A 24088-nucleotide genomic window follows, 5' to 3' on the forward strand; every position below is an offset into this window, starting at 1 on the left:
TCACATCTCATTTAACTGACTTCAGAAAGTTCCTGGATAAAATTTTTCCTGATCTATAAAAGTCGAGTAAAGTCAACAAAACGTTCAACATCAACCCTTTCACTAAGAATCCTGTTGTCTGCTATCGTCTACTTTTACCTGACAGCAACTTGGAACAGAGTTCTATATTAGTCCAGATGTTCTCAAGGCTGTTGTTGCATCTCCCTCCCTTCAGCCTTAGAAACATAAAGATAGACAACAAACACACTTTATAACTGGTGAAAAACTACAACTGATACTTCAATTAAGCAGGAAAAAGTACTTATTATAACAGATGTGTAGCACTGTAAGACACGTGTTTCTCTGTTAATATACAATAAGGAAAGCTGAAAGAAATCCCAATTAAAATACGTTAAAATAAATGCAACAACATCATTTGACCACACTAATAGGCCTATGGCTTCTGTATTTCTATATGTCCCATCAGCTACACTAAAACCTGGTGAAGGGATTTACAATAAATATGTGAACATCTTTTAGGAGCAAACTAATTATACAAGAGGCCTATGGTCCTTAAATTTTGTTGATTATTATTAAAGTTTTAAAAAACGTTGACGTTGTTGAGCAGATAATATATTTAATTTATTGATCTATTGAATACATGAATACACACCTAGTATTGTTGAAACATTATTCTACATTATACAATTATTTAATGGATAATAGGAGTTAATGAAATAAGATACAGCCCTGAATACCCCCACCCCACAACACACATAGCACTCCTACTCCTAGACGCTTGACACATATCGATCCAGAGCTTCATATTATGCTACACAGGTTACCGTGGTAATCAGACATAGTAAACTGTTAGAGAATGGGAGATGGATGACTCTTTACAAGATGTTTTCTATTGAAACTTTATTTAGGGATCAGGAACTGTTGCCGGAGAAGAAGGAGATGAAAGAAAACATGTTTGTGCTTTCTGGTGTGTTTTCAATGACCCTGAATGAGCAAAGCTCTTTCCACATAGACAGGAGTAAGGTTTCTCTCCAGTGTGTGTGAGCTGGTGTGTTGTCAGGTGTCCTGAATTCCTGAAACTCTTCCCACACTGATCACAGCTATAAGGCTTCTCTCCTGTGTGTATGCGATGGTGTGCAGTCAGGGATCATGAATGATTGAAGCTCTTCCCACACTGATCACAGCTATAAGGCTTCTCTCCTGTGTGTATGCGATGGTGTCTAGTCAGGGATAATGAATGATTGAAACTCTTCCCACACTGATCACAACTATAAGGCTTCTCTCCTGTGTGTATGCGTTGGTGTGCAGTCAGGGATCCTGAATGATTGAATCTCTTCCCACACTGATCACAGCTATAAGGCTTCTCTCCTGTGTGTATGCGTTGGTGTGCAGTCAGGGATCCTGAATGATTGAAGCTCTTCCCACACTGATCACAGCTATAAGGCTTCTCTCCTGTGTGTATGCGCTGGTGTATAGTCAGGTGTGCTGATTGATTGAAGCTCTTCCCACACTGATCACAGCTATAAGGCTTCTCTCCTGTGTGTATGCGTTGGTGTGTAGTCAGGGCTCCTGATTCGTTGAAGCTCTTCCCACACTGATCACAGCTATAAGGCTTCTCTCCTGTGTGTATGCGTTGGTGTGTAGTCAGGGCTCCTGATTCGTTGAAGCTCTTCCCACACTGATCACAGCTATAAGGCTTCTCTCCTGTGTGTATGCGTTGGTGTGTAGTCAGGGCTCCTAGATGATTGAAGCTCTTCCCACACTGATCACAGCTATAAGGCTTCTCTCCTGTGTGTATGCGCTGGTGTAGAGTCAGGGTTCCTGAATGATTGAAGCTCTTCCCACACTGATCACAGCTATAAGGCTTCTCTCCTGTGTGTATGCGCTGGTGTGTAATCAGGGCTCCTGATTGACTGAAGCTCTTCCCACACTGATCACAGCTATAAGGCTTCTCTCCTGTGTGTATGCGCTGGTGTTTAGTCAGGGTTCCTGAATGATTGAAGCTCTTCCCACACTGATCACAGCTATAAGGCTTCTCTCCTGTGTGTATGCGCTGGTGTAGAGTCAGGTCTCCTGATTGACTGAAGCTCTTCCCACACTGATCACAGCTATAAGGCTTCTCTCCTGTGTGTATGCGCTGGTGTTTAGTCAGGGTTCCTGAATGATTGAAGCTCTTCCCACACTGATCACAGCTATAAGGCTTCTCTCCTGTGTGTATGCGCTGGTGTGTAATCAGGGCTCCTGATTGATTGAAGCTCTTCCCACACTGATCACAGCTATAAGGCTTCTCTCCTGTGTGTATGCGTTGGTGTGTAGTCAGGTCTCCTGATTGATTGAAGCTCTTCCCACACTGATCACAGCTATAAGGCTTCTCTCCTGTGTGTATGCGCTGGTGTACAGTCAGGGCTCCTGAATAATTGAAGCTCTTCCCACACTGATCACAGCTATAAGGCTTCTCTCCTGTGTGAATCCGCTCGTGAATCATCAATTCCGTCTGTTTAGAAAAACTCTTCCCACAGCCAGAGCAGCGGTGGTGAGGTTTCTTCCCTATAAGTCTCTGCTTGTGTTTAGTGAGACGTTCTGATCTGGAGTGACTCTTCTGGAGAGACGTCTTGTCAGAATCGTGTTGTTGTTGAGCCTCTCCAGATGATAAGCCCTTCCCACTGAGAGAGCAACAGTTAGGGCTGTCCCCTGTGAAACAAAGATAATTAATAGCATGGACATCTGAAATCAGGCTACCTGATGGGACTTTGATAAATGCTGAAAATTGCCAATCAAAATAGACAAACTATCACAGCGACCATGTTATTTTTGATAAGCATATTTGATTCCAATTTCGGACATACAAAGTTTGTGTGTGAAAACTATTTCTAAGATGCATACTTTCAGTTTTTCCTGAACTCACTGCACTCGCACAAAATAAGGACGCTAGTGCTGCTCGTGCTGAACATGCACAGATTAAATATGCCTCAATCTGATTAAGGCGTTTATGTGTCCTAATAATTCGAAAGATTGCTCAGAAAACCAGGTGTTTTTAACAGCGTTGCTTCGATTGTCACCTTAAGCCAATTAAGATAAGCAGAGTAAGGTGTTTACATGACTAATGCCATACTCAGCCTACTGCCATAACTAGTTTAATGTCCAATTATGAGTGTGCATGTAAACATACTCATTGTAAAGCACTAGTTATTTTGTTTCTTTGACAAAGTCATTTCTGAAGATTATTATGAATGTGATTAGTAATTAATTTACGTCTGTCCCTCACTTTAAGGTCAACCCCGTTACATGAACTGAACTCTAATTTTAATATGTTGAAACTATTCCTTAAAAAATATGTTTGCAAAAGAAACATTGAACATCTAATAGTCAAATCATAGAGTAAAAGCAGGTGAGCTAGTCCTAATCTTTGTCAATTTTATTCTGTTTTGTGGTGGAAAACTTTGCAAGTAAACCCCTTCACCCATACATAGACATGCTAGAAATGTTTTAACAAGTAAAACATTTTTGGAAGATTGCATTCAAAACAACCTTCCATTCCCTCTGTCACAAGCGGTTTTATGGCTGATTTAAAGGACTATTTCACCCATGTAATGCACTGGCTTTGTTGTTTTCAGCAGTCCCCTGTTACGTTCAACCATGTCACTTTATTTGGCACATAGCACTTAGTATAGTAATAGTTTTATTCAATGTCTTGAGATTGGAAAACATGTTTATGAAGTTGAACATGTGCTATTCATGACCAAATGATAATTAGGTGAATTCTTTTTTTTATTACACTTTTAAAAATGGGTGGAACTACCCAGATTCTCATTAATATATAATTAATCAATTAATGACTAAAGTGCATAAAGATGGCAGACTTATGACATTAAGTCATTGTTTTAGCACTCTCCATTGAGTTTTGAAACTACGGTGCGCGACATTGTTCAATGTTCCAATAAATCAACACAATCTACTTTTTCAGTTTTTCAAATTGCCGGCGTCTTGAAGCAAAAATTGGGATCATGTTTACTGTGCTAATGACCATACAAAAAAAACAGTAAAGGAGAGCAATGTACAAAACAGTGAACTTAGCAAAACGAGGAATTTGTGGTAAGTACATGCGGGCCGCCATCTTTATGCACCTCCACTATTGTTACAGAAGCAGACTGTAGTGTAATCTACACACCATGGTTCTTACTTAATGAAATCAAATCTCCATCTTCCTTCTCTTCTCCTCCTCCTCTCTCAGCTCCACTCTGCCCCGGTGTTTTCCTGCAGTCGACCAGACCCAGCAGTAAAGCGGTACCGGGAGGCGTTTGACCTGGGGACTCCTGGAGGGTGGAGGGGAACGGGCTAGCTTTGTCCTGTTGGCCACAATAAATATTAAACAGTTTATCATTAAACCAAACATTTGATTAATTTAGTCTACACCTCTGACTGATTTGGGTGCATCCCTAGAATATCTAATTCTTCCTGAAATGTTCAATCATTCACTACTTCCCACAAATCTAATAGCATTGGGTTGGTGGAGGCATGGGCTAGTCAGAGTTTCCACCATATTTCTTATACCAGTCATTTCCTTTCAAAACAGGAAGAGGCGACATGTGGCTTATTTGATCAAATATACGTTTCGTAATGATTAGGTTGTTACGAGTGTACTGATAAAAGTAGGTCACGTGACATGCTGGAAACTTTGTTGAACAGGAAAGTGGGGGTGGCTGTCAGGAGACGTATTACAGACCACTTGGCTGTGTACATGGCAGAGCTGATGGCCGTACTGTTGGCCTTGCTGTGGGTGGAGGAAGTCAAGCCAAACAGAGTAGTTATATGTTCTGACTCATGTGCTGTGTTGATAAGTCTGCAATCATTTAGCTCACATAGCAGGCAAGGCCTGCTATATGAGGGAATTCAAATTCATGCCTGGGTGAGACAGATGGGTGTCCATATAAGCTTTGCTTAGGTCCCGGCCCATGTGGGGGTGGAAGGGAATGAGGAAGTAGATGTGCTAGCTAAACAGGCCCTTAGGACACAGGAGGTGGAAGTGCCAATGAGCAAAGCAGAGGCTAAGGGAATGATATGGGCAGTGGTTATGCTGCAGTAGTTTATGTGTCGGGGGGCTGGGGTTAGTTGGTTATACCTGGAGTACTTCTCCTGTCTTATCCAGTGTCCTGTGTGAATTTAAGTATGCTCTCTCTAATTCTCTCGTTCTCTCTTTCTCTCTGAGAACCTGAGCCCTAGGACCATACGTCAGGACTACCGGGCATGATGACACCCTGCTGCCCCCAGTCCGCCTGGCCTTGCTGCTATTCCAGTTTCAACTGTTCTGCCTGCGGCTACGAAACCCCTACCTGTCCCAGACCTGCTGTTTTCAACTCTAAATGATCGGCTATGAAAAGCCAACTGAGAGACCTGAGCCCTAGGACCATACGTCGGGACTACCGGCCGTGGTGACTCCTTGCTATCCCCAGTCCGCCTGGCCTTGCTGCTATTCCAGTTTAAACTGTTCTGCCTGCGGTTATGGAACCCCTACCTGTCCCAGACCTGCTGTTTTAAACTCTAATGATCGGCTATGAAAAGCCAACTGAGATTTATTCCTGATTATTATTTGACCATGCTTGTCACTTATGAACATTTTTGAACATCTTGGCATGGTTCTGTTATAATCTCCACCCGGCACAGCCAGAAGAGGACTGGCCACCCCTCATAGCCTGGTTCCTCTCTAGGTTTCTTCCTAGGTTTTGCCTTTCTAGGGAGTTTTTCCTAGCCACCGTGCTTCTACACCTGCATTACTAGCTGTTTGGGGTTTTAGGCTGGGTTTCTGTACAGCACTTCGAGATATTAGCTGATGTAAGAAGGGCTATATAAAATAAAATTGATTGATTGATTGATTGGTGGTGCAGGAACAGTGAAAGAGTGACACTAAGGGCAGGCATCTATTCATTGTTTACATTTTAGTCATTTAGCAGGCAATGTTATCTAGAGTGACTTACAGGAGCAATTAGGGTTAAGTTGTTCAAAGGCACATTGACAGATTTTTCACCTAGTCGGCTCGGGTTACTGGCCCAACGCTCTAAACCACTAGGCTACCTGCCGCCCCTATTCCAGGTACAGAGTAAAGTAGGGGAGGATGGTAGGAATGGACAGAAGAGAGGAGGCCATCCTTACAAGGCTAAGGGTGGGACACAGCCAGCTGAATAAGTCATTAAATGTGGTCCTCTGTAGCTCAGCTGGTAGAGCACGGTGCTTGTAACGCCAAGGTAGTGGGTTCGATCCCCGGGACCACCCATACACAAAAAATGTATGCCTGCATGACTGTAAGTCGCTTTGGATAAAAGCGTCTGCTAAATGGCATATTATTATTATATAGGAAAGCATCCACCAGGAAGGTGTGATTAATGCCAGGAAACAGAGAAAGTGGAGCATGTGCTGATACAGTGCCCTCAATCTCACACAAATTATCAACGAACCTACCAGGTACAACCCTAAATCCGTAAACATGGGTACCCTCATAGATATCATCCTGACTAACTTACCCTCTAAATACACCTCCGCTGTCTTCAACCAGGATCTCAGCGATCACTGCCTTATTGCCTGCGTCCGTAACGGGTCCGCGGTCAAACGACCACCCCTCATCACTGTCAAACGCTCCCAAAAACACTTCAGCGAGCAGGCCTTCCTAATTAACCTTGCCCAGGTATCCTGGATGGATATAGATCTCATTCCGTCAGTAGAGGATGCCTGGTTGTTCTTTAAAAGTAATTTCCTCTCAATCTTAAATAGACATGCCCCATTCAAAAAATACAGAACTAAGAACAGATATAGCCCCTGGTTCTCCTCAGACTTGACTGCCCTTGACCAGCACAAAAACATCCTGTGGCGTACTGCATTAGCATCAAATAGCCCCCGCGATATGCAACTTTTCAGGGAAGTTAGGAACCAATATACACAAGCAGTTAGGAAAGCAAAGGCTAACTTTTTCAAACAGAAATTTGCATCCTGTAGCACTAACTCCAAAAAGTTTTGGGACACTGTAAAGTCCATGGAAAATAAGAGCACTTCCTCCCAACTGCCCACTGCACTGAGGCTAGGAAACACTATCACCACCGATAAATCTACAATAATCGAGAATTTCAACAAGCATTTTGCTACGGCTGGCCATGTTTTCCACCTGGCTACCACTACCCCGGCCACCAGCTCTGCACCCTCCGCTGCAACTTGCCCATGCCCCCCCCCCGCTTCTCCTTCACACAAATCCAGACAGCTGATGTTCTAAAAGAGCTGCAAAATCTGGACCCCTACAAATCATCTGGGCTAGACAATCTGGACCCTTTCTTTCTAAAACTAGCCGCCGAAATTGTCGCAACCCCTATTACTAGCCTGTTCAACCTCTCTTTCGTAACGTCTGAGATCCCCAGAGATTGGAAAGCTGCCGCGGTCATCCCCCTCTTCAAAGGGGGTGACACTCTAGATCCAAACTGTTACAGACCCATATCCATCCTGCCCTGCCCTTCAAAAGTTTTTGAAAGCCAAGTCAACAAACAGATCACCGACCATTTCGAATCCCACCGTACCTTCTCCGTTATGCAATCCGGTTTCCGAGCTGGTCATGGGTGCACTTCAGCCACGCTCAAGGTCCTAAACGATATTATAACCGCGATCGATAATAGACAGTACTGTGCAGCCGTTTTCATTGACCTGGCCAAGGCTTTCGACTCTGTCAACCACCGCATTCTTATTGGCAGACTAAATAGCCTTGGTTTCTCAAATGACTGCCTCGCCTGGTTCACCAACTACTTCTCAGATAGAGTTCAGTGTGTCAAATCGGAGGGCCCGTTGTCTGGACCTATGGCAGTCTCTATGGGGGTGCCACAGAGTTCAATTCTTGGGCCGACTCTTTTCTCTGTGTATATCAATGACGTCGCTCTTGCTGCTGGTGACTCTCAGATCCACCTCTACGCAGACGACACCAATTTGTATACATCTGGCCCTTCATTGGACACTGTGTTAATAACCCTCCAAACGAGCTTCAATTCCATACAACACTCCTTCAGTAGCCTCCAACTGCTCTTAAACACTAGTAAAACTAAATGCATGCTCTTCAACCGAACGCTGCTTGCACCCGCCCACCCGACTAGAATCACTACACTTGACGGGTCTGACCTAGAGTATGTTGACAACTACAAATATCTAGGTGTCTGGTTAGACTGTAAACTCTCCTTCCAGACTCACATTAAGAATCTCCAATCCAAAGTTAAATCTAGAATCGGTTTCCTATTTCGCAACAAAGCCTCCTTCACTCATGCTGCCAAACATGCCCTCGTAAAACTGACTATCCTACCGATCCTTGACTTCGGCGATGTCATTTACAAAATAGCCTCCAACACTCTACTCAGCAAATTGGATGTAGTCTATCACAGTGCCATCCGTTTTGTCTCCAAAGCCCCATATAATACCCACCACTGTGACCTGTACGCTCTTGTTGGCTGGTCCTCACTACATATTCGTTGCCAAACCCACTGGCTCCAGGCCATCTATAAATCACTGCTAGGCAAATCCCCGCCTTATCTTAGCTCATTGGTCACCATAGCAACACCCACCCGTAGTCTGCGCTCCAGCGGGTATATCTCACTGGTCATCCCCAAAGCCAACACCTCCTTTGGCCGCAATTCCTTCCAGTTCTCTGCTGCCAATGACTGGAACAAATTGCAAAAATCTCTGAAGCTGGAGACACTTATCTCCCTCACTAACTTTAAGCATCAGTTGTCAGAGCACCTTACCAATCACTGCACCTGTACACAGCCCATCTGAAATTAGCCCGCCCAACTACCTTATCCCTATATTGTTATTTATTTTGCTCATTTGTACCCCAGTATCTCTATTTGCACATCATCTCTTGCACATCTATCATTCCAGTGTTAATACTAATTGTAATTATTTTGCACTATAGCCTATTTTATTGCCTTACCTCCATAACTTGCTAAATTTGCACACACTGTATATATATGTATTTCTGTTGTATTTTTTGACTTTGTTTTGTTTTACCCCATATGTAACTCTGTGTTGTTGTTTTTATCGCACTGCTTTGCTTTATCTTGGCCAGGTCGCAGTTGTAAATGAGAACTTGTTCTCAACTGGTTTACCTGGTTAAATAAAGGTGAAATAAAATAAAATTAAAAAAAACAGTGTGGGCAGTATGATAGGGAGAGACAAACTCTGAGGGATATTGGGGTACATTAATTGAGTTTGATAAGCATTCTGAGTAGAACATTGTTAGATACATTCTCAAATATTTACATTTTTTAAGAGAAACGGGGCTGTCATATTGGATTTAGTTCCTCGATCCCTGTCTCTGGCCCACACTCCATTACAGTAGGTGGCGAAATGTACCATAACGTTGGATGCCAACCGCCGATAAACCCCACAGAATATGTATTTTGTGGCCACTTCCGAGTATCTGGTCATATAATGGATAATCAGATTTTAAAATCAGTGGAGGTGAACAAGTGAACACTTTGGGAGGAAGGAGAGATCATTAAGTACTAGACACAGATTCCTACACATGATATAGTAGTAGGTTACCTTGCTGAAGGTAAAAAAATCCCAAAAAGTTTTACAGTCTTTTTTTTGTTGCCCAGCCATTAACACGGAACAGAGGAATGTGGAGGATCAAATATGATAACAACTTGGCCTAGACATTTTATACAGCAGGCCTATACTGTTAAAAGGAAACCAGACTTACCAGATCCATTGGGGAAGCTATTGTTTCTTTAGCGTTTCTTCATCAGACATTCTGTCTCACACTGGTCATGCAGTAGCAAAATACACAGCTATCTCGATTCAAGAACTCATTGCAGAGATATTAGAGAAAGGAGGATCTAGGAATCTCATTCGTCAATGAATGGAGGAACGTATAACGCCTCACCCAGCAGACTGTCGAACAATCGCGTTCACGTTGTCATGCTGGTTCACGCGGTTGCCAAACGAATCGTAACGGTTGCTAAGCTAATAGTGACACAATCCCTTCTCAGAGTCTGGGTATGAGTCCAGAAACCTGCATATTTTCCTCCAAACTAGTTAATGTCACGATTCCAAAGCTATACGATATTACAGAAAACAAGTAAATTATCACACATCCCAGAAAAGATTTGCAATGACGAAATTCGTAAACTTCTTCTTCTTCAGTGGACGTTAATGGTGGTTGGCATCCAATATCTTGCATTACTGCCTCCAACTGGACTATAGTATAAATCCATTATACTTTAGCGACAGGCAGAAATGTATGCAATTACTGTATTTCCCCGGGAAGGGTCATGCTTTTTCAATTTCAGTCAGGGGGAAAGTTTAGTTGTTTTTTTTGTCCAGGGGAGGGTCAAGTCATTTGTAATTGATTAATTGTCAGTATTTGTCCCCATTTTGGAATTTACGTTTTGAATTACCATCTTACAACCTCTCTCTCTCTCTCTCTCTCTCTCTCTCTCTCTCTCTCTCTCTCTCTCTCTCTCTCTCTCTCTCTCTCTCTCTCTCTCTCTCTCTTCTCTCTCTCTCTTTTCTCTCTCTCAATTCAATTCAAGGGGCTTTATTGGCATGGGAAACATTTGTTAACATTTCCAAAGCAAGTGAATTAGATAATAAACAAAAGTGAAATAAACAAAAAAAGAAACAGTAAACATTACACTCACAGAAATTCCAAAAGATTAAAGACATTTCAGATGTCATATTATGTATATATACAGTGTTGTAACGATGTGCAAATGGTTAAAGTACAAAAGTTATTCACTGGGAGTTGCCCTTTTCTTGTGGGAACATTTCACAAATCTTGATGCTGTGATGACACACTATGGTATTTCACCCAGTAGATATGGGAGTTCATCAAAAATTGGGTTTATTTTCGAATTCTTTGTGGATCTGTGTAATCTGAGGGAAATCTGTGTCTCGAATATGGTCATACATTTGGCAGGAGGTTAGGAAGTGCAGCTCAGTTTCCACCTCATTTTGTGGGCAGTATGCACATAGCCTGTCTTCTCTTGAGAGCCAGGTCTGCCTACGGCGGCCATTCTCAATACCAAGGCTATGCTCACTGAGTCTGTACATAGTCAAAGCTTTCCTTAAGTTTGGGTCAGTCACAGTGGTCAGGTATTCTGCCGCTGTGTATTCTCTGTTTAGGGCCAAATAGCATTCTAGTTTGCTCTGTGTTTTTGTTAATTCTTTCCAATTTGTCAAGTAATTATATTTTTGTTTTCTCATGATTTGGTTGGGTCAAATTGTGTTGTTGTCCTGGGGCTCTGTGGGGTCTGTTTGTGTTTGTGAACAGAGCCCCAGGACCAGCTTGCTTAGGGGACTTTTCTCCAGGTTCATGTCTCTGTAGGTGATGGCTTTGTTATGGAAGGTTTGGGAATCGCTTCCTTTTAGGTGGTTATAGAATTTAACGGCTCTTTTCTGAATTTTGATAATTAGCAGGTATCGGCCTAATTCTGCTCTGCATGCATTATTTGGTGTTTTACATTGTACATGGAGGATATTTTTGCTGAATTCTGCATGCAGTCTCAATTTGGTGTTTGCCCCATTTTTTGAATTCTTGGTTGGTGAGCAGACTCCAGACCTCACAACCATAAAGGGCAATGGGTTCTATAACTGATTCAAGTAATTTTTGCCAGATCCTACTTGGTATGTCGAATTTTATGTTCCTTTTGATGGCATAGAAGGCCCTTCTTGCCTTGTCTATCAGATCATTCACAGCTTTGTGGAAGTTACCTGTGGCGCTGATGTTTAGGCCAAGGTATGTATAGTTTTCTGTGTGCTCTAGGGCAATGGTGTCTAGGTGGTATTTTGTATTTGTGGTCCTGGCGACTGGACCTTTTTTGGAACACCTGTGCAGAATCTGTGTAGAAGATCTCTCTCTCTCTCTCTCTCTCTCTCTCTCTCTCTCTCTCTCTCTCTCTCTCTCTCTCTCTCTCTCTCTCTCTCTCTCTCTCTCTCTCTCTCTCTCTCTCTCTCTCTCTCTCTCTCTCTCTCTCTCTCTCTCTCTCTCTCTCTCTCTCTCTCTCTCTCTCTCTCTCTCTCTCTCTAACTCTTCCTCTCAATTAAATGTCAATTCAAAGGGCTTTATTGGTATGGGAAACATATGTTTATATTGCCAAAGCAAGTGAAATAGATAATAAAGTGAATTAAACATTAAGAAAATGAACAGTAAACATTAAAATGAGAAAAGTTCCAAAAGAATAAAGACATCTCAAATGTCATATTATGTCCAAAAGGGAAAATAAATCAACATAAATATGGGTTTTATCTTCTGTGCATTTTATTTTGTTGTTGGTAACCAACTTTAAGGTGCAATACCGCCACCAACTGGACTGGAGTGTGGACCAGAGACAGTGAAGGTCTAAATCCTGCCCAATATTCTTGTCTCCCTAAGGAAACGAAATACATCATTAAATACTACATCCCCTGAAGCTTTCCCCAGCAGTTCACTTAATCCTGGCTCTTCAACCACATTACTCCTCAAAACTAATAACAATCGCTCCCTTTCCCTCACATATTTCTGGCACTGTTCCACTGTCTCCAGCTCCTCCTGACAATGATCACACCTCCCAGTCTGATATTTCCCCACCAGATTCAATGTACTATTGAGCCTTGTGTGTCCCAGTCTCAGCCTTGTGACTACACTTTCCTCCCTTCTCTCTCGGCCTGAGGACCTCCCTGTCTCCACCTTTTCCTGGATCTTATACACGTGTCTTCCCTTTCTCTCCTTGTTCCACAACTCTTACCATTTGTTTTTAACCACTGTTCTTATTAACCCCTTGGCTTCTGCTTTACTGATTGATAATTCCATCTCAACATTACACACGTGCTGATTGTCAAGTCACTTTTACCCCTACCTACATGTACATATTACCACAATTACCTAAACTACCTTGTACCCCTGCACATTGACTCGGTAAATAGCCTCGTTATTGTTATTTTATTGTGTTAATATTTTCCTTAGCTAATATCTTTCTTACTTTTTAACTCTGCATTGTTGGGAAAGGGCTCGGCAGTTACATTGTATGTGCTTGTGATAAAATGTAAACTTAAATCACAGTTATTTCTTTGAAACTATTGGTCCTCTGTGGCTAAATGATGCTCTCTGGTGTATTTTGAACATTGAGAGTGAGCTCCTGTGGTTGGATAAAATCATTTTAAAAAGAGGGAAGAAAATACATACTTTTTATTATATTGTTTTGCCTCTTGTGCTTCGGCCCAGCCCCTGACACACAATTGACCAGACACATTTACTTATTATGCAGTTTATTTGTTTATTTTTTCTTAATCAGTTACTCATCAAGGCATGTCCCCCCAGTTACCCATGTAGGCCTCCTACCTCTTCTCCTCCCCCAATCTGACGATTGCCACGTCTACTTCCGCTCCCCCTCTCCAACGCTCGATGTCGCCGGTCTACTAACCACCGGTCCTGGCAACCCATCATTACGCACACCTGGCAACCCTCATTACGTACACCTGTGCCTCATCATTAGGCACACCTGGACTTCATCACTTCCCTGATTACTTCCTTTTTATTTAGCCCTCTGTTGTCATCAGTCCTTAGGTGTTATTGGTTTTCCTCTCACGTTCAATACGCTTCCCATGTTTGTTCTTTTGTATCGGTTCAGTATTAAAACTCACCGTCTGCACCTGCTTTCTGACTCCCGGTGTATACGTTACAACGATTAGCAAAGCGTCAGCAAGCAGCAGCAGGCTGTTTACAATGAGAGTGGGCTCCTGAGTGCAAAGCTGTCATCCAGGCAAAGGGTGGCTACTTTGAAGAATCTCAAATACAAAATATATTTTGATTTGTTTAACACTTTTTTGGTTATTACATGATTCCATATGTGTTAATTCATAGTTTTGATGTCTTCACTATTATTCCACAATGTAGAAAATAGTTTAAATAAAGAAAAATCCTGGAATTAGTAGGTGTGTCTAAGCTTTTGACTGGTACTGTGTATATATGTAAATTGCTTTATTATTGTACATGTTTTGTTGCCTCTTTGGCCACCCACGGGCCAGGGCCCAGGGGCTTCAGCCCCGGTAAGCCCCTGCATTAATCCTGCCCTGATGGCGTCACACAATTATGCCAGGACCACAGCTCATGAAAAAAATCTATCTTCACAATAATTTAAGGGTTTCTTTGCAGTCTCTGTCCGCTGAAGAGAGTCTAGAGAAGTTAAATGGAATTTTGAAGTCGAAAGGAGATGGTTCCTCAATGTGGAAAAAAGTTAATGGATTAAATCGGGTTTTGGAGTAGTTTCTACCAACAGTCTCCTTTTTCTAGTGTTATGTTTATCCTAGGCTGCCTGTCATTTCATATTGTTCATTATTCCTAATAATTACTCTTTAGCTCTTGGAGTCCTGTCACGCCCTGGCTCTGGGGACTCTGTTATGTTGAGCCAGGGTGTGTAGAGTCTATGTTTTGTGTTTCTATGTTCAGGATCTAGTTCATTGTGTTTCTATGTTGGCCGGGGTGGTTCTCAATCAGAGGCAACGAGAATCAGCTGTTGCTTGTTGTCTCTGATTGGGAACCATACTTAGGCAGCCGTTTGGGCATTTGTGTTTGTGGGATCTTGTTCCGTGTAGGTTTGTGTATGACCGAGGACTTCACGTATCGTTTTGTTGTTTTTGTAAAGTACCTATTAAAGTATGTACTCATATCACGCTGCGCCTTGGTTCACTCATTATGACAAGTCCCAGGAAAAGCAACACTTATTTTGAGCTTTTTTGTTTACTACTACAGCTTGGTCTTGCTTGCTGAATGTAAAATAAAGAAACCAAAAGAACTGTGGCATATTCATTCCGTTGATTCTGTTGCTAAATGTTTCTTAATCGGAAGCAAATGAGACGGGGAGGAACCTACCTGAATTTGTCCAATAGAAACTCTAATTTTGCTCTGTTTGCTGTTTGGTTATAAACGGTTTCAGTAATAAATAAGCCCCTGGCTGTGAATTTGAAAGGAAAGGGAGAGAGCGCGATGGTGTGATCAAAGTCCATCATATGAGTAGCCTGCAAATGTACCTTTCTGGACCTTGTAAACTGTGGCGAATAGACCCATAACTGATCCAAATGGTTGCATAATCAGGCTAAGGCTGTACGGTACTCCCTGTATAAAGCTCCATCTTGTGTATTTTATTCCTTTTGTGTTACTATTACATTTTTAAACACTTGGCTCATAAGCAAGCATTTCACGGTAACGTCTACACCAGTTGTATTTGGCGCATGTGACGAATACAATTTGATTTGATTTGATGCAGTTATTTCGTCATGAATTCAAAACAGGATGCTTAAGCAGTTATAGTCATTCTCTTTACCGTAATCCGAGGGCTAATATCAATACTATGCATGCCAGTCTCTCTTGGCTAAAAGTAAAGGAAAGACTGAGTACAGCTACATGCACTAAATAATGCCATTATTGTGGATATAACAAAATGGCCGCTACTGACCAATAAGCATTCATTTGGGCGTGGTGTGGCAGATATACGCTTATAAATCAGACATGGATATTGATACACATGTTCCAAATACTGTCAAGACTCAACATATCTAAGCACATTCAGCTCGACCACACGGTGGCGCTACAACAAGCACACGTTTATATCTCTTGATAATAATAATAATAATATGCCATTTAGCAGACGCTTTTATCCAAAGCGACTTACAGTCATGCGTGCATACATTTTTGTGTATGGGTGGTCCCGGGGATCGAACCCACTACCTTGGCGTTACAAGCGCCGTGCTCTACCAGCTGAGCTACAGAGGACCACATCCGTTTGACTCAGAGTGATGGAATATGGCACACGTTCTCAGGGGTGTGAGTATAGTTACCTGTAGCATATTGTTCTTTTTGACGTAATGGGGCCACCCTCCAGAGGACCAGGGCCTCCCTTGAAGAGACCCAGGACTCCAACCACAATGGATACATGGATACGTGGCTGGCACACAATGTGAGGAACCCGGAGGAGAGGGTACTCCTTTGTCATTCGCAGTCGGGCCATGTAAATATCAGGCAGGAGCTGTGTCCAGTGACGGGATGCTCCACCCATTTCAGCAGGCTGGACCGGCACATGGACTCACACATAGAGCTCAACAGAGCACAGAGGAGACAGGCTTTAGATGCGGTTAGGAGACGGCTGACAATGGAGCGGCTGGTGACGTTGAGAGCTTCGATCCCTGTCATCCCACTGGCGACCGACTTGGATATTGTGAAGGTTGCAAGGCATGAAGAGGAGGAGGACTTTTTAGATTCACCTCCTTTGGCAGAGGAAGAGGAGGACGTTGGCTTCAAAGTTTATTCCTGCAACTGCCAAGCGCCGATCCTGAGTGAGACCATCCAATTCATTAGAGGACCACCTGAAGCTGACCTTTGAGATTGCTTTTATACAGCTTTTTTTATATTTGTACCTGTCTATAGGGCCTGTATCGTGGTTATTATAGACTAGTATCATCATTAGTCCTGTACCAGTGTATAGGGCCTGTATCGTGGTTATTATAGACTAGTATCATCATTAGTCCTGTACCGGTGTATAGGGCCTGTATCGTGGTTATTATAGACTAGTATCATCATTAGTCCTGTACCGGTGTATAGGGCCTGTATCGTGGTTATTATAGACTAGTATCATCATTAGTCCTGTACCGGTGTATAGGGCCTGTATCGTGGTTATTATAGACTAGTATCATCATTAGTCCTGTACCGGTGTATAGGGCCTGTATCGTGGTTATTATAGACTAGTATCATCATTAGTCCTGTACCGGTGTATAGGGCCTGTATCGTGGTTATTATTACATTTTAGTCATTTAGCAGACGCTCTTATCCAGAGCGACTTACAGTTAAGTTAGTGAATACAAAAAAAAATTTATACTGGCCCCCCGTGGGAAACGAACCCACAACCCTGGCGTTGCAAACGCCATGCTCTATCAACTGAGCCACATCCCTGCCGGCCATTCCCTCCCGTACCCTGGACGACGCTTGGCCAATTGTGCGCCGCCCATGAGTCTCCCGGTCGCGGCCGGCTGCGACAGAGCCTGGATTCGAACCAGGATCTAGTGGCACAGTTAGCACTGCGATGCAGTGCCTTAGACCACTGCGCCACTCAGGACTAATATAGGCTAGTGTACCAGGAATGGTGAGGATAACTATGTCATGGTTATTTAGGCTAGCTTACCGGGAATGGTTAGGCTAACTATAGCATGGTTATTATAGGCTAGCTTACCGGAAAGGCAGCTATAACTCTGAGGTAGATGCAGACGTCTCGCTCATTCAACTTCCACATCTAGTTCAACATGCACTCAAGGGCTCCCCCTAGTGGGGCCGTCCAGGTGCGCTATGTGGTCAGTTTTGCAAGGACGTCTCTGTGAGGGTCATGGCTAGCATTCTAGCTAACCATCCACTAGTGGATAAAAAAACTGTAGTTGTGGTGTTTTGAGTCAGGTGTAGGGAGACCACTAGTGGATTAATAGACTGTAGTTGTGGTGTTTTGAGTCAGGTGTAGGGAGACCACTAGTGGATTAATAAAATAACTGCAGGATGAAAACAAGCCAACCAGATGACCTTTTCAGTTTCACTGAGTAACCCAGTGTGAATCATGTGTGTCTGTGTGTGTGCGTGCGTGTATGTTTGCGTTTGAGTAAACTATGTTTCCATGTGTGTACTCTGTGTGTGTTAGGTTAAAGCTATGATAACTCACACACCTCTTCTTTCAAGTGTTCCGACTGAAAATGTGTTGATGATGATGACGACGATGCTGGTTTGCGTGGTGTTGCAATGGTGTGAGTGTGAAGCATTGCCATGGTAGCTCGTCTCTCTCTCTCTCTGTGATTCTCAGTGCAGAAGTCCGGAGTGACCCAGCTCAAGCTTGTGATGTCCTTTTCTATCTAAGGACAAGCCATGCTGAAACCAATGATGTGAGATACTGATCCTTCTCTCTCAGGGTGTTAGGGTACAGGAGGATCCCTCCAGCTGTAGGGAGGTTGGTTGACGTGGTAGCAGAGATCAACAACATCACCACAGACCACAAACTGACCTACTTTTATCCTATCCCAGGTATTCCTTAAAGAGGTGGGGTTTCAAGTGTCTCCGGAAGGTAGTGAGTGACTCCGCTGTCCTGGCGTCGTGAGGGAGCTTGTTCCACCATTGGGGTGCCAGAGCAGCGAACAGTTTTGACTGGGCTGAGCGGGAACTGTGCTTCCGCAGAGGTAGGGGGGCCAGCAGGCCAGAGGTGGATGAACGCAATGCCCTCGTTTGGGTGTAGGGACTGATCAGAGCCTGAAGGTAAGGAGATGCCGTTCCCCTCACAGCCCGTAGGCAAGCACCATGGTCTTGTAGCAGATGCGGGCTTCAACTGGAAGCCAGTGGAGTGTGCGGAGGAGCGGGTTGATAACCATTACTATAAATGCTAAAAATCCAATCTTACTCAAACATATATCACTTGTTGACCTATCTCTCTGTGCTGGTACAGATCTACTACTCTCACCATTCCTCCCCCTTGACCCATCTTCCTCTACTTTCTTCACTGCCTCAGCATATGACAACTTCTGCACTACTCTTACCCTGGAAACCTCAACCTGCCTCTCTCGCACAGGACATTTCTGATCCCCAGCCCCATGGGCACCCCTGCAATTAGCACATACGACTACTTTCCCCAATGCTCCACATTCCTTTGTCTCATGCCCTTCTGTACACTTCTCACACCTTGGAACCTCCCTCCTACACACTGCTGCCACATGACCATAAGTTTGACACCTGTAACAACGTAATGTATTCGGCACATAAGCTTGTACAGGATAACTTATACAGTGCCTTGCGAAAGTATTCATCCCCCTTGGCGTTTTTCCAAAAAATTGATTTTTATTTTGAGTTCATGTAATGGACATACACAAAATAGTCCAAATTGGGGAAGTTTAATGAAAAAAATAACTTGTTTCAAAACATTCTAAAAAATACAATACGGAGAAGTGGTGCGTGCATATGTATTCACCCCTTTTGCTATGAAGCCCCTAAATAAGATCTGGTGCAACCAATTACCTTCCGAAGTCACATAATTAGTTAAATAAAGTCCACCTGTGTGCAATCTAAGTGTCACATGATCTGTCACATGATCTCAGTATATATACACACCTGTTCTGAAAGGCCCCAGAGTCTGCAACACCACTAAGCAAGGGGCACCACCAAGCAAGCGGCACCATGAAGAGCAAGGAGATCTCCAAACAGGTCAGGGACAAAGTTGTGGAGAAGTACAGATCAGGGTTGGGTTATAAAAATATATCCGAAACTTTGAACATCCCACGGAGCACCATTAAATCCATTATTAAAAAATGGAAAGAATATGGCACCACAACAAACCAAAACACACGAACCAGTGAATAGTTATGCACGCTTATTTTTTGTTTGTTTAACAATAAAAAATATTTTGCATCTTCAAAGTGGTAGGCATGTTGTGTAAATCAAATGATACAAACTCCCCAAAAATCCATTTTCATTCCAGGTTGTAAGGCAACAAAATAGGAAAAATGCCAAGGGGGTGAATTCTTTCGCAAGCCACTGTATATCCTAACTTCAGTTTGTCGGGCAAAGACTCAACTTCAAAACTCAAAAGAACAGACAATGACTCTTCTGTTTCCCCACTCTCGCCACCCTGTTTGCGTCGCACCAAACGATGAGCATCACAAACACCGGGAATCTTCCCGTTCAGTTGGTCAACTTTTACATTTACTGCTACCCCAGTAATCACTCCTTTCAATGGTGCCCTTTTCTTGAGAGCGAAACAATTCACATTTCTTGCCCCCATTTGTTTAACTCAGAGCGCCTTCTCCCTCTGACCAGCAGAAACACAAACAATTATCACTAGACCACTTCTGATTACCCTCACCGATTCCACTGTACCCAAATCAGTTTTCACCCACCCTGAAACCACAAATGGATCAGCCAAAAGACAATGGTCAATTTTTTCCAAAAACTTTACTCCTACTGTCACAGACTCATCTTTATCCTGACCCTCGGTGCAAGCCTCGGCCTCCGAGTACTTCACCACACCTACCACCTCCAATACTTAATCCTCATTCACTTCCATTTCTCCTCCTGTCTTCAGCTCACTTTGCTTACATTTCCTACCATTCTTCTTTAACAAACCTTCTCCCTTTTTTCTGCCATTTTTAACCCACTCAAGCTTACAATCTTCTTCCCTCTCTCTCTTAGATCTCCTCTGCCTCTCTTTTTCCCTCCAATATACGTCTCCTTATGATAATACTGCACTTCTCCTGACATACATCTTGTTCTTGCTTTCTCAAGGGATGCCATTTACAAGGCTCTCCAACCGAATCTTTGTCTAAAGTTAATTCCACCGTACTCCTCGCACCAGGGGAGTCTGGCATCGCTGCCTCAACCATATAGAGTTACTTTGTTGTCACAGTGTTCAGATAAGGATTAGGGGGTTGCCGGGAGAGAATTCCAGTCTCAAGGCTCCAATTGATGCACTCCTAGACCAGAGCAATCAAACATATATTTAAATACCGCAGAATATGCAGACATTTCCTGGATAACATTTTACGTGATCTGTAAAAGTCGAGTAATGTCAAAATAACGTTCAACAACACCCCCTTTCACTAAGACTCCTGTTGTCTGCTATCATCTACTTTAACCTGACAGCCACTTGGAACAGATGAGCAAAGAGGGAGTATCTCAACAGGCCTTTCTCTAGTGAGGGGATGTCTGGGAATTACTGGTTCTGTTTTTTTCAATGCTTCTATAATGGCAACTGCTGTACACTACCAGCACAGATATGACAAAGAGCTATTTATGCAAGTCTTTGCAACTTGTGAATCAAACCTAATTCAAAAGTAATTCCCTGGTCAAAAACTAAACTAAGCTACAGCCAAATATACTGTACTTATAACTAACCCCCTTTTATCAATGTATATAACTTGTATACAATAAAATAAAGATGTAATTTCAAAATAACAGTAAACATAATGCTTTATAGCTACAATATAGCTAACGTTCGCTAGCTAATGACAAGCTCATCTCTGCTGCCTGGATGCTTTCACGTTTCTCTCGTCTGGGTTTCTGCTGTTAGCTAGCACATGGACAAGCAGTAGCCTACTGCAGTAGTCAGACTACACCAATTACCAACATTTAATTTTTACACTGCACAAATATTTGAGAACAGTCAACCCTCGAATGTTAGCTAACTAACGTTACTTGATTGTAACATTGACACTGTCTGTTTGCGGACTACATGTTAACTAACGTTTTGGGGGTTTTCTTCATGTTTTTCACACAAATGAATGAATAAATCATTTAATAACAATCAAGTTAGTAACAAATAAAAATGATAAAGTGAAAGTCTTAGAAATATGCTCACCTGAACCACATGAAGCCAGAGAGACAGAGGATGAGAACCACAACTACAATTCCTATAGATGCATTATTCTGTACTTCTGTACAGTGAGGGAAAAAAGTATTTGATCCCCTGCTGATTTTATACGTTTTCCCACTGACAAAGACATGATCAGTCTATAATTTTAATGGTAGGTTTTTTTGAACAGTGAGAGACAGAATAACAACAAAAAAATCCAGAAAAACACGTCAAAAATTGTATAAATTGATTTGCATTTTAATGAGGGAAATAAGTATTTGACCCCTCTGCAAAACATTACTTAGTACTTGGTGGCAAAACCCTTGTTGGCAATAACAGAGGTCAGACGTTTCTTGTAGTTGACCACCAGGTTTGCACACATCTTAGGAGGGATTTTGTCCCACTCCTCTTTGCAGATCTTCTCCAAGTCATTAAGGTTTCGAGCCTGATGTTTGGCAACTCGAACCTTCAGCTCCCTCCACAGATTTTCTATGGGATTAAGGTCTGGAGACACTCCAGGACCCTAATGTGCTTCTTCTTGAGCCACTCCTTTGTTGCCTTGGCCGTGTGTTTTGGGTCATTGTCATGCTGGAATACCCATCCACAACCCATTTTCAATGCCCTGGCTGAGGGAAGGAGGTTCTCACCCAAGATTTGACGGTACATGGCCCCGTCCATCGTCCCTTTGATGCGGTGAAGTTGTCCTATCCCCTTAGCAGAAAAACACCCCCAAATCATAATGTTTCCACCTCCATGTTTGACGGTGGGGATGGTGTTCTTGGGGTCATAGGCAGCATTCCTCCTCCTCCAAACACGGCAAGTTGAGTTGATGCCAAAGAGCTCGAATTTGGTCTCATCTGACCACAACACTTTCACCCAGTTTTCCTCTGAATCATTCAGATGTTCATTGGCAAACTTCAGACGGGCCTGTATATGTGCTTTCTTGAGCAGGGGGACCTTGCGGGCGCTGCAGGATTTCAGTCCTTCACGGCGTAGTGTGTTACCAATTGTTTTCTTGGTGACTATGGTCCCAGCTGCCTTGAGATCATTGACAAGATCCTCCCGTGTAGTTCTGGGCTGATTCCTCACCATTCTCATGATCATTGCAACTCCACGAGGTGAGATCTTTCATGGAGCCCCAGGCTGGGGGAAATTGACAGGTCTTTTGTGTTTCTTCCATTTGCGAATAATCGCACCAACTGTTGTCACCTTCTCACCAAGCTGCTTGGCGATGGTCTTGTATCCCATTCCAGCCTTGTGTACGTCTACAATCTTGTCCCTGACATCCTTGGAGAGCTCTTTGGTCTTGGCCATGGTGGAGAGTTTGGAATCTGATTGATTGATTGCTTCTGTGGACAGGTGTCTTTTATACAGGTAACAAGCTGAGATTAGGAGCACTCCCTTTAAGAGTGTGCTCCTAATATCAGCTCGTTACCTGTATAAATGACACCTTGGAGCCAGAAATCTTTCTGATTTAGAAGGGGTCAAATACTTATTTCCCTCATTAAAATGTGGATTTGGACAGCCAGTTGAAGCAAAAAGTAAAGTCATTTATTGCGTTTTCGGTTGCAATTGATGAAAGCACGGACATTACAGATGTTGCACAACTGGCCATTTTTTCATCCGCGGAGTTGATGACACATTGACCGTCACCGAGGAGTTCGTGGAGTTGGTGCCGATGACAGATACAACGACAGCAGCTGATATTTTTACCGCACTCGTCGGCGCGCTGGACAGGGTCGGAGTGGAATGGTCCCGCGCTGTCAGCCTGGCTACAGATGGTGCGCCCTCAATGATCAGGAAAAAAGCAGGCGTTGTGACAAAGTTCAGAGAGAAAGTGCAATCTGCAAATGGAGGACATGATTTTTTGACTTTTCACTGTATTTTGCACCAGGAGGCTTTGTGTTGCAAGTCATTAAAGATGGATAACGTCATGAAGGTGGTCATCCAAACTGTTAATTTCATCCGATCCAGAAGCCTGAATCACCGTCAGTTTGACAGCCTTCTCAGAGAGAAAGACCACATCTATGGCCTGCCATACCACACTGAGGTAAGATGGTTAAGCCGAGGTGCTGTGCTGAGGCGTTTCTTTGATTTACAAGAAGAAATTGAACAGTTCAAGGAAGAAAAGGGCAAACCAGTGTTAGAATTTCATTCCGCAGAATGGATGCCGGACCTTGCATTTATGGTGGATGTTACAGAGCACCTGAATAACTTGAACAAACAGCTGCAAGGGCGCAACAAAGTTGTCACGCAGTATTATGACAGCATACGTTCTTTCAAGTTGAAGCTGTCATTGTGGGAGACGCAACTTGCCGGTGGTGATGCAGCTCACTTCCCCTGTCTGAAAAATGTGTGCGCGACCCAACATGTGGCAGACATGAAGCGGTTCAAAGATAAAATAACTGGACTGTTACGGGAGTTTGAGCAACGCTTTCAGATTTATGTTTATATGTTTTTATGTTGATGTGCTATTGTTTTTAATTGATTTTATTTTATTTGTATATTTAAACTATTCTTGACTCTGTGGTTCTTGCACTTGTTTGGGGAACAGGATTTCATTATTTTTATCTACATTTCTGCCTGAGAAATGACACCCTGATATAGTTCTGTGATCTGTGAAACAGTTCTGTTAATCACTGAGGCATTGTGTGTTTGTGTGTTCTTTTTCTTTAGAATTTTCAAATAAACTTGACGTGTTTTATGATTAATAGTGATGTTGTGCTTGT

The 24088-nt window shown here is 42.9% G+C and overlaps 1 protein-coding gene across 2 annotated transcripts; it reads right to left on the reverse strand.

Annotated features, from left to right (window-relative positions):
* Positions 1-881: 881 nt before the first annotated feature.
* On the reverse strand, positions 882-10139 carry LOC311116295 (uncharacterized protein). 2 transcript variants are annotated; one of them, XM_084191399.1, is made up of 3 exons: positions 9722-10139; positions 4181-4346; positions 882-2691 (listed from the first exon to the last, which is right to left on the reverse strand). In XM_084191399.1, exons 1-3 carry the CDS (start codon positions 9728-9730, stop codon positions 1148-1150), a joined length of 1719 nt encoding a protein of 572 aa, XP_084047525.1. In that variant the 5' UTR covers positions 9731-10139; the 3' UTR covers positions 882-1147. The 2 variants fall into 2 exon arrangements, with proteins under 2 accessions (XP_084047525.1, XP_084047524.1); XM_084191398.1 differs by having other exon boundaries at positions 4169-4346.
* Between the last annotated feature and the right edge of the window lie 13949 nt (positions 10140-24088).

This window comes from Coregonus lavaretus (assembly GCF_964263955.1).
Source record: "Coregonus lavaretus genome assembly, contig: HAP1_SCAFFOLD_2834, whole genome shotgun sequence".
Classification (NCBI taxonomy): Eukaryota; Metazoa; Chordata; class Actinopteri; order Salmoniformes; family Salmonidae; genus Coregonus; species Coregonus lavaretus.

What these genes read in the sequence shown, in the direction of transcription:
- LOC311116295 (XM_084191398.1), bottom strand. An exon ending in TTCATTAAGTAAGAACCATG is followed by an intron (nt 2,692 to 4,168) that starts GTGTGTAGATTA and finishes TTTGTTTCACAG; the next exon opens with GGGACAGCCCTAACTGTTGC.